Genomic DNA, 19259 nt, shown 5'->3' on the forward strand with positions numbered 1-19259 from the left:
TTCCTTCCTTCCTTCCTTCCTTCCTTCCTTCCTTCCTTCCTTCCTTCTTTCCCTCCTTCCCTCTTTTCTTCCCTTATTTCTTCCCTCATTCCTCCTTCCTTTTTCCCCTCCTTCCTTCTTATTTGTTGACACTTTTTTGTTGATTTACATTATCCTCAGTTCCTACCCCCCTTCATTTAAAGAAAAAGATAAATAAAATAACCCATCAAATTCAATGGACATGTGACAATGTATGCATTGCTCTATACCCATAGTCCCTCACCTCTCTCTCAGGAGGAGAGAAGTGTATTTCTCTGGAACCTTGGCTCTTTCCATGATTCTGTGATACTAATAAACAACATTTCCATTGATGGCTAACCCTGCCTCCATGAAAGCTTTTCTGCCCGCCTGCCAGTTCCATTATGATGTGCCTATAGCCCATTTCATCTTTCAGGCTGACGGCCAAAGCAGTAGCAGTCCTCCTGCCCATCCTGGGGAGTTCCTGGATTTTTGGTGTGCTTGCTGTGAATAATCATGCCATCGTGTTCCAGTACATGTTTGCGGTGTTTAACTCTTTACAAGTAAGTAAATACATGGGGTTCAGCAGGCAGTCAGGCTTCTGGCTATCTCAGGAGACAGGGTCTGGAAAGTATTTCTGTCCTCATTTGAGTTAACCTGACCTTTTGTTCCTCTTTATACATCCCAGGATCCTGTCAGCTATACAAGAGTTCCCTTTTGGTCCCCCTTTCCCCAAGATGCCAAAAGACTTAGAATTTCCCTGGAGAGATGGCCAGCAAAACAGACATATACATACTGCCTCAAATCCAGGGCTCTGGGGAGTGAGTGGAACCACTTCAGGGTCTGATATCTAGTAAAAAATAAAATTCACGGAGTGGAGAAATAACATGTTTAATCCTCAGCCACGGTTATTACAAGCTTCTCTGCGTGGGCAAGGGGATGGGATAGCTCCAGATATTACTGAACTGTAAAGTTCCCTTCACTTCCCCACCCATGTACTGAGCCTGGGTGCCTGGTCACCCACAGTGCCTTGAAAAATCAGTTGAAAGCCCATTCCTGTCCTTTTTCTCTTTGCATGCTCTCTGTCTCATGACTCAGGATGTCCTGAATGGTGGTTTTAGAGCTCTATTTTGTGCTGTTAGAAGCAAATAATGAAAGAGGCCCTTGAGACCATGTCCCTATGCAGGTTAAATGCATAGACAGAATGTTAAATAGATTAAGAGGTGATGGTTAAAACCACCTATGTTGGCACTAAATGGTGCTTGTTATTCTTTTTGAATGACTATAGAATATACTTACTACATGCATATTCATGTATGCATATGTACACACAGACACCCACCACCTTGTTTTATAAACTTTCTTCAATACTCCAAAGGACCAGAGATAGCAATAAGGTAGACTCTCCCTATGAAGCTGCAGTTGCAACTCTCCAATGCCTATCCATCCCGTATGAATCTTATTCATGTCTTCCTTTAAATATACCACAAGGGGCGAACAAACATCCTTGGGGAGAGGGGTGCCTTGCCTTCTCCTGACCTCCAGATGTTCCTAGTGAAGGACACAAGCTGCCCAGCAGTCATCCTTGGTTCTCATTACACGGCTGAATTGGCCCCACTTTTCGCAGATATGATGCATTATGTATATACATATATATATATATATATATATATATATATATAATTTTGTTGTTGTTTAGTAAATTAGTCATATCCAAAAACTCTTCATGACTCTATTTGGGGTTTTCTTGGCAAAGATACTGGAGTTTGTCCTTCTGTAGTTCATTTTACAGATGAGGAAACTGAGGCTTAAATTAACTGAGAGTTAATTTACTTGCCAGGATCACACAGCTAGTAAGTGTCTGAGGCCAGATTTGAACTCAAGTAATCCTAACTATTCATCGTCACATGTAATACATCTGACAATCGTGTCACACTCTTTACTTTTCAAAGCACTTTTATATTTATGATTATTTCAAGCATTTTCTTTGCAACCCTAGGACTGAGTACAGTGCTGCGTGCACAGTAGGTGCACTGCTGCATTGAGCAGGTGTTTAATAAAGGCTTTTGGTTGGCTTGTTAATGGTTATGAACTCACCCGAGTTTTACAACTACTCACTAAAGTGAGTAGGTTTGGGTGGGAGTTATTATCCTTATTTCAGTTATGAGAAAATAAAGTCAGTGCCACAAAATAAGTTAGCGGATCAAGGACTAGAATGTAGATCTCATTAGCCCTAAGTCACTGGGTTTTCCATTGTGCCAACCTGCTTTCCCTGTGTGCTTCTTATACACACAATTGGGCTGTGTAGCTATGTCTGGAGGTTCATAATTGTGATGCATTGTCCTCTCTGCTGAGTGACCCCATGGAGTGAAAGGAGAAGGAAGGAAAGCTTATCCAATAGCTCTCTCCTGCTCCCAAGGCCATGTTCCATTTAGAGATGATAATCTAGTTGTTCTTGATGCTAAGGAGATATATTGGATTTGCAGCCAAAGGACCTGGATTCAAATCCTGCTTATACCACTTAGAACCTGTGTGACTTTGGACAAGTTATTTTTATATCTTTGGACTTTGGCTGCCTCATCTGCGTGTGACACAATATATAAGATCCAGGGGGTTTTATCCTCTGCCTTCATAGGCAGCTAAGTGGCATAATGGATACGATGCTGGATTTGAAAGTTAGGAAGAGTTGAGTTCAAATCTTGCCTCAGACACTTACTAGCTTTGTGACCCTGGGCAAGTCACTTCACCTGTTTGCCTCCATTTCCTAATCTATAAAATAGGGGTGTTAATAATAGCACCTACCTCTTAGAACTGTTGTAAGGATCAAATGAAATAATGTATGGAAAGTACTCTTGGCATTATATAAGTGTGATGATGATGATGATGATGATGATGATGCCAATTCCCTTCCTCACTGGTGAATTTCCAGAAAGCAGCCAAGGGTACTCCTCAGCGTACTTGCCAGTATTACTATTTCCTCCATATCATTGCTATAAATAACTAGCACCATAGTATGGTTCAGAGTTTAGACAACTAAGATCAAATATTTTTTTTTACAAAAGGTAGATTTGTTGAGAAGATAGAGCTAGAACAGAAGTACAAAAATTTGCCCCCATCAAATAGGGGCACATTCTCCCCTACACCACCTGTCTCTGGGGATTGGAGACTTAATGTCCATTTGGCTCTTACAAACACTAATCCCTCACCCCTTAAGTTGGCTTTCAAATGTAGAGCGGCAGAAGGATAAAGCTGTTTTCCTGTTTGAGGACCCTGGCTTCTTGGATACAGGGTCATTCCACTGCTGGACAGGACCTGATTACTCATCTGGGCTGTGCTAGGGGGGGCAGCTAGGTGACTCAGTGGAGAGATCACTGGACTGGGATTCAGAAAGACCAAAGTTCAAATCCAGCATCGGATACTTACTAATTGTGTAACTACGGGCAATTCATTTAACCCTGCTTGCCTCAGTTTGCTCATTTGCAAAATGAGCTGGAAAAGGAAGTGGCAAACCACTCTAGTATCCTTGCCAAGAGAACTCCATATGGGGTCATTGGGAGTCAGACATGACTGAAATGAATGAATGACAACAGTGGACCAGGTTGGCTTGTCTACAAAATCCTAGCAAAGACTGCAGCTTACAGATATCACTATAGCTACCTTTCAAAGTTCACAAGGACTCAGCTTAATCTATTACATTTACCATATTCTTTCACATCATGTACTTACAAGCTTCATATCAGAGGAAATAGGCATCTGGAAGTAGGATTCTTCTATGTCACTTACTGTTATGTCTTTCAGTCACAGCAGGATCATGAGCTTTTGACCTTATGCCAGGTTTGAGTGAGAGCAGGTCTGTGGCTCCTCCCCAATCAGAGAGACCCAGAGCACCTTGTTCATAACCAGGGAAGGAAGAAGGATTGCATCTATTTGCCCTCCCTTGCCCCTTTAGAAGTCAATCAGTCAACAAGAATTTATTTAGCACCCATTATGTACTAGGCACTGGGCTAAGCATTGAAGATACAAAGAAAGGTCAGACAAATATTTCTGATCTAATGAGAATCTTTTTTTGCATGCAAAAGTTAGACAGTCAGTAGATGGGAAATGGTTATCTACTACTTGCCTATACTCTGAATTGGAGAGCAGGACCCCTTCACTCCATGTCATCAGGAACTTCCAAACATAGGCTCCTCATTGGCCAGTCGCCCATGGCATTGCCAAATAAGGGGCTTGGACCAGATGTCCTCCTAAACCTCTTCCAGCTTGGAATCCATCGTCCTATGCTGAGCTCCAAGGCTGGAAATCCAAGATTGAACATAGCCTGCTGCCCTTTGGAAAACAATATTGGTCATTGGAGCAAAGCTGTTGGCTTGAAAATGACCTCAGACTTAGTTCACTTGACAGATGAGAAAACAGGTCCAGAGAAATGACATGATTTGCCCAGTCTCCCACAGGTAGGAAGGGAGAGAGCTTGTACTCAAGCTCATGTCCTCTGACTCCAGATCCTCCTGCCTTTTCCCCTGGACCATGAATTGGAGAGGGTTCTATATTTTAGAGACTCATTTTACTGAAATATGTAAATGGCTGCTAACTTTGTATTCTCCTCTCCCTTTTTTCTCCCCAGGGATTTTTCATCTTTCTTTTTCACTGTCTGCTGAATTCTGAGGTGAGTCTGAGCTTCCCATGGGTGGTAATAAGCTGGTTTTTATTGCAGCACAGAACTTGGAGAAGCTAAAACGATGCCCTACTTGGAGTTGGCCATGACTTTTTTGTCTCTAGACTTCTGAATCCTCTTTGGTGCCTGAGAAGAGCTGGGCTGGAGGACGGTTGGGTTTTTTTTTTTTTTTATCTCTGTTGCTTAGCGATGCTTTCCTGGGCTGTTTACCTGATCACTGAACCAAGACCAGGAAAAAGAAGAGGAAGGGAAGGAAATAATCTAGGCTGAAAATACCCACTGTGGATTCCACCCATTGCTATACATGCAGCTTAATGCTACAGACATTTATTAGGCACCTACTGCATATAGTGCTCTGTTGGGTCTGATACAGAGCTGAGCTAACACACAGTTCCTTTGCTCAGGTAGGCTAATCTAGTAGAAATCAATGAGGATAGCTAAAACTGATAATATTACATGATAGACACCTTGGAGAGAGGCAAGGTATTGTTCTTTGTGATACCTACCTATGGAAGTTCATCACTGACTAGGTGATGAGGGAAGGCTTCCTGGAGGAGGTGGCATTTGAATTTTATTTTAAAGTGTCTCTAGGAATTCAACCCATGAAGTGGGGAATGAAGGGCAGATTAAGCAGAGGGAACTATGGGAGAAAATGCATGGAGGAATGACCAGTTATAGATTGTTGTAGGGGCCTTTCTTAAGGGTTATCTTAGTTATCTCTACTTCTTCCACCTCATTTTAGAGATGAGAATGTTGAAGCCAGAGAGGTTAAGTCATTTGCTTAATATTACACAGGCAATAAAGAAAAACTTATTCAACTTAATAAAATGTTGACTGTATGACTGAGAGAACCGCCCAGAGCACCAAGGAGTGAAGTGATAAACTTGGCACACATTAGGTGCTTAACAAATATTGATTGATTGATTGAAGTGACCTATCCAAATTCACATAGTGTCAGATGGGGTGGTTCATAAATTACTTTTGATTATTTATTGTCCCTGTCGTAAAAATGGAGGATCCTAGACTTGAGAGGGTAAGTGACTTACCCAGGGACATTCAGCTTCTATGCATGTCAGATATAGCATTTGATTCTCTAGGTTTCATTTTACTATGCTTTGTATAATAATAATAGTAATACTAATAATCAATAGTACTGTTGACAATAATCAACAGTATTTATATAGCACTTTAAGGTCTGCAAAGCTTTTTACAGATAATATCTCATTTGATTCCCACAACAATCCTGAGAAGTAGGTGCTATTATTATCCCTATTTTATAGATGAGGAAATAGGGACAAACAAAGGTTTAGTGATTTACCCAGGGTCACACAGCTGATGAGAGTCTGAGGTTGGATTTGAACTCAAGTCTCACTCACTTCAAGTCCTACGGTCTATCCACTGTTTCTCATTGCTGGAATCATAACCGTCTACATGACTGTTCTTTTGCCCCCTCCCTATCGTTCCCCTTCAGATGGTTAGTAAGCCCCTTGAAGTCTGTTGCTTTTCCTGAACACTGAACACAGGGCCTGACACATGACAGGTGGTTAAGAAATGTTTGTTGAACCCAATCAACTTGAATGGAATTAGTTTGCCTAGCTTCTGGCAGAAAGCTCTCCAGCTTCTGGCAGAAAGCTCTCCAGCTTCAGGCTGAATCTCTGAGAGAGCCCCTTCCTGCTTCCCCAAGAGCCCACCTGTTGATCTGCTGTGAAATGACAGCTCCTAACTCCTGGTTTTCCAAATAAACTTGTAATGACATCTCAAGGGGGCAGGTTAATGACTGTGTCCCCAAATGGAGAATATTACAGGAGATTTTATTGTTTTTTGAAGAACTGGCTTCCAAGGGCCCGTGGGCAACATTAACAGCACCTGAATATTTCAGCTACTTACATAAACTCGAAAAGAAGAATTATCTTTGATAAAAAATCTTCAAGAGGATTCCTCATATGACTATCTCAGTGTGGTTTTTCATTTCTTTTCTTTTTTCTTCTTCTTAAAACAAATAAAGAAAAATATTGGCCACTTTGCCCAGTGAATAAAGAGGCCCTTGGTCCCCCAGGGTAAAGTTTTTTGGGATGGTGTTTCACTTGCAGCTAGAGGGGAAATGTTTTATGGGGGATTTTTCTGTTGTCATTTCTGTTAGTTGTACTGCACATTGCTAACATGACCTTTCTTAAAAAGGCCTCTCTTAAAGAGATCTTAATGGTCATCTGACCAAGAGACCTGAATATATGATGCAGCTGTGTATTATTGAGGACAGAGAGCATTGAACTCTGAAGCAGGAAGATCTCATTTCAAATCCTGCCTCAGACACTTACTGGTTGCATGACTCTGGCCATTATTATTTTTATACATATGACTTTGAGATCTAATTGTCCAGACTTAACCTCTCTCTGACCAGCAGTCCCACACCCATAACTGCCAATTAGACATATTTAGTTGGACTTCTAAAACATGATGCCTCTTTTAAAGTAGCCTTAAACTCAGTGTTCCCAGAACTAAATTCATTTTTTCCCCATGTCCCAAAATAAACAACACTCTCTCCTTTTTCCTAACTTGCCTGTTTTTGTCAAGGGTACCATCATTCTCTCCATCACCCAGGCTGGCCACCTAAGTGTCATCCTCAACTCCTCACTCTCTCTCACAGCCCCTCCATCAGTCATCAAGTTCTGTCTCTACATTTATTACATCTCACCCCCTTATCTCCTCTGACAATGCCACTATTCTACTGAAGGCCCTTATCATCTCATGTGTGAACTATTACACTAGCTGCTTGTGGGTTTCCCTGCCTCAAATCTCTCCCCAATCCAATCCATCCTCCATTCTCCTGTCAAACTGATCTTCCGGAAATGCAAGTCAGAGCCTATCATTTTGTCCCCTTCCCCCCATTCAACAAGCTCCCGTGGCTCTTGATTACCTTCAGCATCAAATATAATATTTTCTGTGTGACTTATAAGGCTCTTCATATTCTGGCCTCTTCCTTGCTTTCCAGGCATCTTACTCACTTCCTCCGCAGACTCCGTAATCCATTGACACCGGCCTTCTTGCTGGTCCTGTCATCTCATGACTCCAAGGAGTTTTCTCTGGGCTGTCCCCCCCCCCATGCCTGGCTCTTGCTCCCTCCTCGTCTCTCCCTCCTGACTTCTCTGGTTTCCTTCACCTCTCGGCCACAATCCCACCTTTTATAAGAAGCCTTTCCCAATTGCCATCCATCTTAGTGTTTTTCCTTTGAGATTGTCTCCAGTATATCTTTGTATGTCTTGTCTACACATCACTGTTTGCATATTGTCTCCCCAGTTAGATGGTGAACTCCTTCAGAGCAGGAACTGCTTATTGGGGACAGTACTTTGCAGCAGTGTCCTGAGGACCTGATGAAATAACCCACATAAAATGCTTTGCAAAATCCTAAATTGCTATAGAAATTTTGGCTAGTTGACCTGCCCAAAGCCCTATAGGAAGCAAGTGGAAGAGCCAGGATTTGAATTCAGGTCCTGTGCCTTTCCAAGATCAAGAGCTATGTCTAAATATCACCCACAGATAGTTACTTGCTGTGTGACCCTTTGGGCACATCACTGAAGCTCAGCCTCAATTTCCTCACCTGTGAACTGAGGGGGTTGGACTAGATGACCTGTAAGGTCTGTTGTGCTTCTAGAACTTTGATTCTATCACCCTGTTTGCCCACTTTTGCATGATTTTTCCCTCCTAAAATGTAGCATGCAGAAATGAACACTACCATAGAAGGATAATAAAACCACCAACTGATCTCAAAGCAAAGAGTTGGAGATCTTTGTGACTGTTTTCTGGTCATATTTTCTACTCTGTAGGGGCAGGTAAAGGACAAAGGAGAATTTAGGACTGAAGGAAGTCCTAGGAGAAAATGAACACGGGTAGAAAAAGCCACAAGGAAGGCTTGTATAACTAGAAATCATAGCTAGAGAGACAAAGGGGCAGAAATGAGACAGCATTGGCCTGGGAGTTATTAGAATCCTGGGATCAGAGTCTTCTTCTAGCTTTGACTAGGTAGAATCAAAGGGTATGTTATTTAATTTCTCTGAGCTTCTGTTTTCTTATCCATAAAACGGGATAATAATAGCTGCAGTGCTTGTGTCTATTACAGGGCTATTGCAAGGTTCAGGTGAGAGATAGATGGGATATGTGATATGCAAGGTGTAGTCAAGGAACAGTGGAAACAAACTGGACTGCATTCAGTGTGTGGCTTTAAGCATTCATTTCTCTGGGCTTCCAGTTCTTCTATTGTATAAACCTTAAAATGTAATGCCAGCATCACAATTATTATGATTCTCACCATCTGGGTTCTTAGCAATGCATACCTATTTGAGAGGACAAGTTAGCATCAGAGTGGGATACAGACCTTCCCGAAGGAACTCAGTAGCCAAAGCTACTGAGTCTCCAAGAGGCAGTTCAGCTGTGACCCTCCTTACTCCAGTTTCAATCCGTATTTGGGGCTCATTCAGTCTTGACTTTTCTGTATTATCTATAGTGCTTAACAAATTTTGCCTTGTAGCATGTTTTTCCTATGTTATGTATATATATGTACATATATATTATATGTGTGTGTATATCAGAAATACACATGTAGATATAGATATAGACATAGATATAGAAGTAGATATAGACATAGACATAGACAGACAGACATAGATATAGATATAGATACCTTATCTCTACTACAATATTGTAAGGTCCTTGATGCCACAAATGATATTATATATATATATGTAAATGTATATAGCTTTGTACCCTTCATAACACCCAGAATAGTAGTAGATACTCAGTAAATATTTTCTAAAAGTAATGAATTAATAAAATGCGTGAATGAAGAAAAATGTATAGTAAATAAATGAAAGATGGAGTAAATGATTGGATTGAATTATTAAATAGATAAATGAATAAATGACTGAATGAGTTAAATGGATAGATTCATGAAGTTAATAGATGAAAGGACTGTGGAATTGATGGACTAAATGAATAAATAAATACGTAAGTGAAGACAGTTTGGAAATACAGAGGATGGAGTTTGGATTTGAGTCAGGAAGACCTGCATTCAAATCTAGTATCAGACTTTTGCTGACTGTGTGATTCTAGGCAAGTTACTTAACCTCTCCTTTGCTTTCCTCAGTTTCCTTATCTATAATATAGGATATTAAAAACATTTCCATCTCAGGATTATTGTTAAGGACAAAGTAAGGTAATATTTGTAAAGTACTTAGCACAGTACCTGGTACATAGTAGGTGCTTAATAGATTATTATTTAGGCAAAAGTGGGTGAGCGGGTAATTCTATAAATGAATGGATGGATGTCAATGTATGGAAGTCAATGAATGGAGCATGTAAATAAATGGATAAATGAATGGATGAATAAAGATGGAAAAATGGAATAAGAGATTGAAAAGATTAACAAATAGAATGAAAAGCGAACGAAAAAAATGAATTGATGGATAACTTATTGAATGAATGAATGATATTGTGAATGGATGAGTGAAAGAATACTTGAGTTATTACTTGAAGACTTGTACAATGCTTCAAATATTGAATGGGGATATTTTACTTATCATTCCTAAATACTCAATGCTACTTAACATTTGGTTTTCTGTGCCCCCCAAGTCCTAGGGATTCATTGGACTACTTGACATGACATCTGAGTTTGGCTCTGAAATAATATCTAATTAATTCATATCCTCTCCTCTTCACAGGTGAGAGCTGCCTTTAAGCATAAAACCAAGGTCTGGTCCCTCACCAGCAGCTCTATTCGGAACATCAATGTGAAGCCCTTCAACTCCGACATTGTGAGTCCCACATGATGCTTGGGGTGTAATCAGCCCCCTGCCAGTCAGTGCTTCCTCAAAAGTCTGAGGCAATTTCCAGATGAGTGGATAGCCCCCCCCCACCCCCCAGAGGAAGTCCTGTCACAAGATGAGGCAAAGATTCATAGATGAGGGAGCTTTCTTTGCTCTAGGTAGTTAAGGCTTCTTAGGGAATAGACTGAGCAGTGTTTCTCAAATTGGGACTGAGTCGTGACCCTTGACCCAAGCTTTGGGTGGATCTGTGACCTGAAGGTGAATGCTGAGCTGATGCTCATTAACATTCCTCTTCACTTTTAATAATACTTGAAGTTTTATAGGAGGAGCCATAGTGGATAGGGTGTTGGTCCTGAAGTCAGGCAAACCTGAGTTCAAATCTGGCCTCAGATACTTCCTAGCTATGTGACCCTGGGCAAGTCATTTAACCCTGTTTGCCTCAGTTTCCTCATCTGTAAAATGAGCTGGAGAAGGAAATGGCAAACCACTCCAGTATTTTTGCCAAGAAAGTCTCAAATGGGGTCACTGATGACTGAATGTACAATGACAATAAGGTTTATAAAGAAAAATGCTTTTCATAAATGAATTCCTTTGACACTCACTTTAATCCTGGGAAGTAGGTGTTTTTACTGTGTCCATTTTCTAGCTAAGGAAACTGAGAGTCAGAAAGTATAAGTGATTTGCTAAGTAGGAAGAGGGAACAAACATTTATATACCACTTTCTATGCCACAGGCACAGTGCTAAGTGCTTTTACAAATACCTCATTTGATCCTCAAACAACCCTGGGCCTTGGTACTCCCCCCACCAAGAAGAAATGCATTAATGAAAGTTGGGTTCCACTGCTGCCTTAATATGGCTTTCTTGTTATCAAGACTATGTCCACTGAATCCAAATTGACATCATTTATTAAATACCTTGTCAGATGAAAATTTAATTTTCTGGCTCATGCCTTGGAGGATCAGAGATCAGCAGTACCTATACAGAATCACTGAATCTTAGTGTTGGGCAGACCCAAATCTCTAACAAATGCAGGAATTCCCTCCATAACTTCAAAGATGTCATAGAAAGAACACTTAAAATTACAAGACTCAGAAGACCTGGGTTTGAGTACTAGCACACTATGGAGGCATTTTCTCTGTCTGGGTCTCAGTTTCCTCACCTGTAAAATAGGAGGTGTAACTAGATATGTTTTGAGGTTTATTTCAGTTCTAACATTTTGTAGTTCTTCCTCTTGGATCCCTAGCCTTCTACAGAGACTAGGAGCTCACCATCCCCCAATCCAGTCCATTCCATTATTGGACAGCTCTGACTGTTAAGAAACCCTTTCTTATATTGAACCAATTAAAAAAAATATCAGTGACTTGGAGAAAAGCAGAAATGATATGCTTATCAAATTAGCTAGCATGTTGTATGATAGAGTAAGGATGTGAAGACATTTCGTTTAGAATATTGAAATGACTCTAACAAGATAGGGACTTAAAGATAAATTTAAAACCTTACGTTAAGAAATTCCCCTTTATAAGTATGAAAATTGAGGAGGTTTGGCTAAATAGTTTTCATGAGAATGATCTGGGAGTTTTAGAGGACCACAAATTCAATAGGAGTCATACAGCAAACAAAAAGCTAATGCAATTCCAGACTTCATTAGGAGAGGCATAGTGTCTGTGACTATGGAAATGATGGTTTTTCTTTAATGTGCCCTGGATGGACTACATCTGAAATATTATGCTTTTACTAAATCCAATCAATGTATGTCCACTTGAGGGCTAGGATAATGAGAGGACTTGAGAACATACTATATAAGCATCTTTTGAAGAAACTGGGCATGAGAATGGCGTAGAGAAGAAGTTAGGGCGCGTGATAGTCACCTTCAAATTAAAGACCTGTCATGTGTGAGTGATTAACTATGTTCTGCTTGACCCAAAAGGGAAGACCCAGGAGCAAAGGGGGAAAATCCTTGGTGCGAGGAAGAAAAAACAAATAAAAACTTTCTAACAGTTGGAATTAAGGAAAAGTGGAATGTGCTATTTGAGAAGGCAAAAGGTCATCCTTCACTAGAGTCATTCAAGGAAAAGCTGGCTGACCACTAATTGGGCATATTGCAAAGGAAATAGGTTCTCATTCAGTTAGAGGTTGGATTAAATGGTCTCTGAGTTGCCTGCTAACTGAAATTTGGTGAAGTCATCCTTCCTGTAATTTCTCCCTGTGGCTCCTGGCTCTGTTCTTCAGTGTCAGGAGAAAATTTCCCTCTCTTCTTCCCCATAATAGTCCTTCAATCACTTGAGAAACATGCTTACGTCACACCCATGTCTTTTCTCCTTACTCTCCCTACCCCTTTGGTTTGCAGATGAATGGAACCCGGCCGGGAACAACTCCCACTAAACTCAATACTTGGGACAAGAGTAGCAACTCAGCTAACCGGATCGACTTGTCAGCCGTGTGACCCAGGGTCAGCTTCGCTTCACCCTGAAAAGCCTGTGCCACGTCTTTGGGGCTCAGCCCCCACCAGAGCCCCATCCCAATATTCTCACAGATATTGTTAGTAGGATCCCTTCTCCTCATCACTGCCTGGGGAATGGAAACTGGCTGCCTTGCTTGTCGGGTACCTGGTCATCTTCTTACGTTCACTCCCTTGTGTTTAATGGAACCCACCCCTTGGCCATTCGCAGAGTAACTCTTGCCCTGGCATACACTGGATAGCTTGCTCAGCGATGAGAAGATATAAGGAAAGAAAAAAGAACACCCAAACCCCCCACAGTGCTGCTGTCTGAAGAACAGAGCTGCATGGCTACCATGAACACAGGCCTCCTGAAGGACATGCTGCAGCTTAAGACAGAAAAGAGTGAAGAGGAAATGCTTCCTGTGGAGAGTCGGAAGTCAAAGACTTCTTGATTCTTTCTGCATTCTCTGTTTGCACCTGAGGAGTCCAGTTAACCCAGGGATGAATACACAGAAGACCAAAGGAAAGGAAATCCATCTGAATGCCCCCAGGACTCTGTGCTAAGAAGAGAGAGTGAGCTCCGTTCAGCCTTTCATGCTGTATTGGAGATGCAAGCCAAGGAAACTAAGACTGTTGTCATGTTATCAAGAAATGCTGGGGTTCACACAATGCATGGAGTAGCTGTCCATCTTTAGGCAGATGAGAGGTGCACAGGAGCCACAATCTATGTGGGATATCATACACACACAACGTCTACGCACTCACCGCCAACGGCGTTTACATAAACTTGCTTATCCTCATCTTACCCTCCAACCTGTGCAAAATTAAAGCTTGCTTCAGAATTCAGAAGGATGGTTCCGGCTTTGATGACACCCACTATATTTTCCTGATAGCTTTTCCTTCTTACAAGGTCTGCCTAGAGGTTCTGCCTTATCAGAATCTTCCAGTCCTAGCTTCCTTTATCCAAGAGAATAGGTGCTCCTTGAGGGCAGGAATCACTCTTGTTATCTATTTCTCAGTGCCTTGCTGGAAGTAGGAGCTGAATTAATGTAGGTTGAATCTCAGGACTTATGAGTGGCAGGTGTTGTCAGGATAATGTTGCCCAATTCTAAAATAACCCAAATGCAAATAACAAGGGAGATAAGATCACAGCAAAACCCGTGGGTAGCCTCCATAGTTTGTCTTCATAGATGCCTTCGGAGTCCTTGGAAATTCATGTCGACTTCTACCTGTGTTCTAAAGGGAAAGCACTTGAGGCAAAAGAAACAGAATAGTTTTTATTCTAGCATTTTCCAGTAACTTCTGCCACCAACTATGTCCCTGCCATGAAGTTTTACTAAACGTATTCTGACATTGCTATTTCCAAAGTGTATTTCCCACCTAGCACCACCAGGGGTGTCTCTCACCCATTATCATGAACAGAGCTTTCTAAGTTACCATTCAATGTCATAGATGGGTATTGAACTTGGAGTCAGCAGAGCTCTGGGTTCAGATTCTGCTTCTCACACTTACTAGTTGTATGTCCATGGCAAGTCACTTTCCAGACCTTTTGTTTCCTAATTCAGATATGAGGACAGAATGGAAATACTAGCTGCGTTCAGCACATGATAGAAAGACTTCCAGACTCAGAATAAGGGAGGCCTGGATTTGAATCCCACCTCTGAGTCTTACTATTTGTGTGATTCTGGACAAGTCACATGATCCACCCCAGACTCAGTTTCCTCATCTATAGAATGGGAATAGCTACACCAGCAGTGTTTGCCTATGAGGATCAAATGAGTTAATGGATGTAAAGTGCCTTGCAAACCTGCTAACCTTAAGGGGCTATTTGAATGTCAGCTACCATCATGATCAGCATCAATGTCTCCCTCTCACTTAGTAGTGAATCCATGATAGGTCAAGTCTTTGATACTGTTCTTCCATTTGACCAATAGGACTAGAGAAGGGGGAAGGAGGTAGAGTATGTGATGTGAACATGGCTGCATCTTCTGCTGTGAATGTCAGTGGGTTGGCTTTGGCTCAATCCTTTTGGAAATGGCAATAATTGTTACAATGATGTCTAAGGGATGGGTCCTTATGGAAAATAAGGGCTTTATAAAATAAGTGTGATCCATTGGGAAGTGTGCAAACCAAATACCAGAGAATCATACTGTGATGACGGAGCTCCAGATGTTTATGAAACGTATGGGCAAGATATTTAAACCTATTTTTGATACTAGAAGAAGATTTTTTTTCAAACTGTGACCATGGATGGATAGAGATTAGAGCCCATTCCCTTTTCCTCTCTTTCTGTATGACAAGACAAGTGATGGATGCTAGGGGTGAAATGAATGAGTCCAGTTAAGTAAGTTATTAACAGTTGTAGACTGTGTTTTTGTTTTTGCATGCTTGGCTCTTTCGCGTTGGTTGTACTGCATAAGATATAGAGCAGACCCTTCAGTAATACAGCCATAACCTGTTCCATAAACTTGAAGGATGCGCCATTCTGTTGGTGCAGTTCACTCCCCCCACTGACTCAAATCACAACCTTATTGTAACTTATTTTTGAGTGTTGCTATGATTTTTTAAAGAAATCATCACTTTAGGGTCAAGCTTGAGGGTCAAACACCCCATTGTTTCAATGAATCTCTCTTCCCATCCATATGAACCTTCATCCTTTCAATTAGGAGAATTGAAATCCATCCATGCCTGGCCTTCTTGTACAACTCTTCTCCACGATCTCCAAAAAATCAACTGACTGTAGGGAATCATATGCTAAGGGCCTTCTTCCCCGTGCCATTGCTTGGATACCAATGGAGTGCCCATACTTTTCAGCAGCCATACTCTACTCTTGCAATCACAACTAAGGAAAAGCAATTAGACAAATGTTAGCCTATAATTAAGGGTCAACTCTTGTTCTTTCCAGGGATGGATAGTGTTTGTCTTAATGCAGTTCCCTAATGCATACTCAATAAATGATGAAGATAGGATTTAATATACTTTTCAATGTGACAGATGAATTAAAAGGAGGGGCATGGTGTTCCCTGTGTATGCTAAATTGTTGCCATATTTTCTCAAGGTCTCTTCCAAACTTTATTTTCCCTCATTTTGTGATTCAATGAAATAGATTTTTCTACAGTCTATCCCATGTTTTTCCCCCTCTATAACTTGAGATTGGAATGGCTTATAAAGAAATAGTGTATCCTCATTATGTGTGTGAGTGAACCTAGAAGTTAGAACACTGTATTATGACTTTGGAAGTTGGAGTTTTTGCTTTAGTTTCTGATTAATCAAAAGATAGTAAGGATGTGATCTTGCCTCTGCTTGATTCTCTTTCTTTGGTCTAAGACTTATCTCCTGTTCTCACTGAGTCTGGCTGATTTACCCAGAGAGAAACAATCAGTTCAGATTTTCTAAACCTTTCTGTCTTAAGAAATAAAAATAGTGCAATGTATTTATGGGCTTGTATATTTCAGCTTCTGCTATATTTCATCAGTGAAACATAATTTGGCCAAAGATGAAAATGTAATCGAAGGAATTGTGACTTTGTAATAGATTACATCACATAAGTGGTAATAAATGCCAGTAAGGAATAAAATTATGCTTTTTTTTTTCAAAATAAAAATAAGTCTTCATTTCCTGTTAGTAATTTGTAATCTTTTTTTTCCTAGTCAAACTTGAGAACTATAAATCTCTTCAGAAATCATAAGACTAGTGACTGAATGACCAAATGCAAGCATTGATTAGTATGTAAGGTAAGCAGCTAGGTGGCTTAGTGGATAGCGCTGGGCCTGGAGTCAAGAAGACCTGAGTTCAAATCTGACCTCAAACACTAGCTGTGTGGCCTTGGGCAAGTCACTTAATCCTGTTGGCCTCAGTTTCATCATCTGTAAAACGACCTGGAGAAGGAAATGTCAAACCACTCCAATATCTGTCTTTGCCAAATAGGGTCTGGAGGAGTTGGACACAACTGAAAATGACTGAACAACAAAAGGGTCAGTCATTGCCCTCGCTGAACCTAGTTCCTCATTGCAAAGTGAACTGGAAGAGGAAATGGCAAACCACTCCAGTATCTTTGCCAAGAAAGCCTCATGGATAGTACTGTCACTATGGTTCAGGAGGTCATATGAGGAGTTGAACACAACTCAATGATTGGAAAAAAAATGTGTGAGGTACTGTTCTAAGCTCCAGGGCTACAAACACAAAAGACACCACCTGCCTTCAGGGAGCTTACTTTGAAACAGGAGGAAGACAACATGTATAGAGAGGCAAAATAATGTAGCAACTGTGGCATTAGCACTGCAGTCAGCAAGAACTAGGTTCAAATCCTACATCATCTACTTAATGGTTGGGAGACCCTGGGAAAGCCATTATCTTCCCGCAGCTGCTTCTTCATCTGTAAAATGATGGGGTTGGATTTGCTAGCAGCTAACATCCCTTCCAGCTATGAATCAATTATTCTATAACTAGAAATGTTGAGCCATTGTGAGTCACAGGACAGCCTATTGTTACCTTCCAATGGGAGTATTGATTCGATTAGTATTTCTAGATAGAGAGGTGGAGAAAAGGTGGGGTGGGGATGTAGAGAGAATCTATGTAGTGGCAGATGGCAAGAGGTCTGGGGTAGGAAAAGGAATAAGCTTTTCTATGGTACTGACTATGCCCCAGGCACTGCTAAGCACTTTACAAATATTATCTCATTTTATTCTCACAACCACTTTGTGAGGTAGGTGCTGTTTTAATTCCCATTTTACAGATGGGGAAACTGAGGCAGACAGAGGTTAAGCAACTCACCGAGGGTTGTAGAGCTCATAAGTGTTTGAGACTGAGTTTGAACTGAAACCTTCTTGGTTCCAGGCCCAGTGCTCTTTATGCTACACTACCAGCTGCCTCTAAGTAGGGTGGATGTGAACCATGATCTGGGACTATGGGCTAGGCAATTGAAAGTCATGTCCATGTCCATGATCTTTAAGGTTATTTTTATTAAGGGCTGACCGATGCTTGTTCTGCTCAACCTCTGAAGCCCTTTGAGAAGTAAAAGGGGGAAACTTGCAAAGAGGCAGATTGGGCTTAAGATCATTCATTCAAAAAGTTTCTATCCATTAACATTATCAAGACCACGACACAGTGGAAAGAACACTGGTTTTGGAAATAGATGATCTGGGTTTGAATCCTGTCATTTACTACTTGGGTGACCTTTGGCAAGGTTGTCCTCTTCTCTGGGCCTCAGTTTCCTCAACTGTAAAATGAAAGAGATTTGACCAGACGACCTCAAAGGACCTTTCCCACTCTAAATCTATGCTCATAAATAGACATACACATTATGACTATATGGAGTGGAATGGGCTATCCTGGGAGGAAGTGGGTTTCCTCTTCACAGAAGTCTTCAAACCAAAGCTGGTTGACCTCTTGCTGATTATATCATAGAAGGAATTCTTCAGACAATGGTTAGACTAGATGGCCCCTGAATCCCTTTCAATTTTTACATATTGTGATACTAAAGTTGATGTCTCCAAGATTGTCAGGACTTATGGACAAATCCAATGACCTATCCTCATACTCTTTGCTTCTAAGCAGCACTCAGCACTGTTGACTATCCCCTTTTTCTAGATCCCTTCTCTTACTTAGGTATCTGGGACATTGCTTTTTTTCATGTCTAAGCAGACATTGGGTATATTTAATGTGTTATATTTAGGTATACATATATAACATATATAGTATGTGTGCATGTATGTGCATGTGTGTGATAGAAATATAAATGTGTTTTATTTGATGTATTATGTATAGTATATATGATACCACACATACACAGACACACTCACACATACACATATACTATATTATAGATGAAATATCACAGAATCATGGAATTTTAGATTCAGAAGAAAAATCAGTGACCATGTTATTCAATGGATGCCCCCAAATGACTATAACACACCCAATTAGTAATTCTTCAGCCTCTGCTCAAGTATGGGTGGGGATGGGAAGATCACTACTTTCTGATGCAGACCATTCCACTGGGATAGCTCTAACTGTTAGGATGTTTGTCCTGACATCACGCTCAAATTTGCCTCTTTAAAGTTTCCGCATATTCTTCCTTGTTCCTGGCTTCTGGCATCAAGAAGGACAAATCTCCTTCTTCCATATGGTAACCCTTCAAAGACAAATTTATATTTGATCAAGATGACACAAATGTCCTTGTGTTCCCACTAAGTGTCAGGCAAAATTAAATCATGTTCCTTTCCTTCCCTCCCTTCATTTTCTCCATCACTTTCTTCAGTCAAGACAATCAACAAAACAATATATCAAACACTAATTTGCAGCATTTGCTGCCCTTGATGTCTCCAAGCTTCT

The 19259-nt window shown here is 40.8% G+C and overlaps 1 protein-coding gene across 2 annotated transcripts in view; it reads left to right on the plus strand.

Annotated features, from left to right (window-relative positions):
* The window catches only part of LOC138158698 (adhesion G-protein coupled receptor D1-like), a 476877-nt gene extending 460327 nt beyond the window's left edge, over positions 1 to 16550 (plus strand). For both annotated transcript variants that reach the window (XM_069084871.1, XM_069084953.1), the window contains 4 exons: positions 434 to 560; positions 4619 to 4660; positions 10381 to 10473; positions 12834 to 16550. In XM_069084871.1, coding sequence (XP_068940972.1) covers positions 434 to 560; positions 4619 to 4660; positions 10381 to 10473; positions 12834 to 12929 — 358 coding nt within the window. In that variant the 3' untranslated portion in view covers positions 12930 to 16550. The remainder of the gene's footprint in view (positions 1 to 433; positions 561 to 4618; positions 4661 to 10380; positions 10474 to 12833) is intronic.
* Positions 16551 to 19259: the final 2709 nt, after the last annotated feature.

This window comes from Petaurus breviceps, unplaced genomic scaffold (assembly GCF_028583685.1).
Source record: "Petaurus breviceps papuanus isolate PSGF00001 unplaced genomic scaffold, PetGlider_PUasm1.0 101, whole genome shotgun sequence".
In the NCBI taxonomy this organism is placed as follows: Eukaryota; Metazoa; Chordata; class Mammalia; order Diprotodontia; family Petauridae; genus Petaurus; species Petaurus breviceps.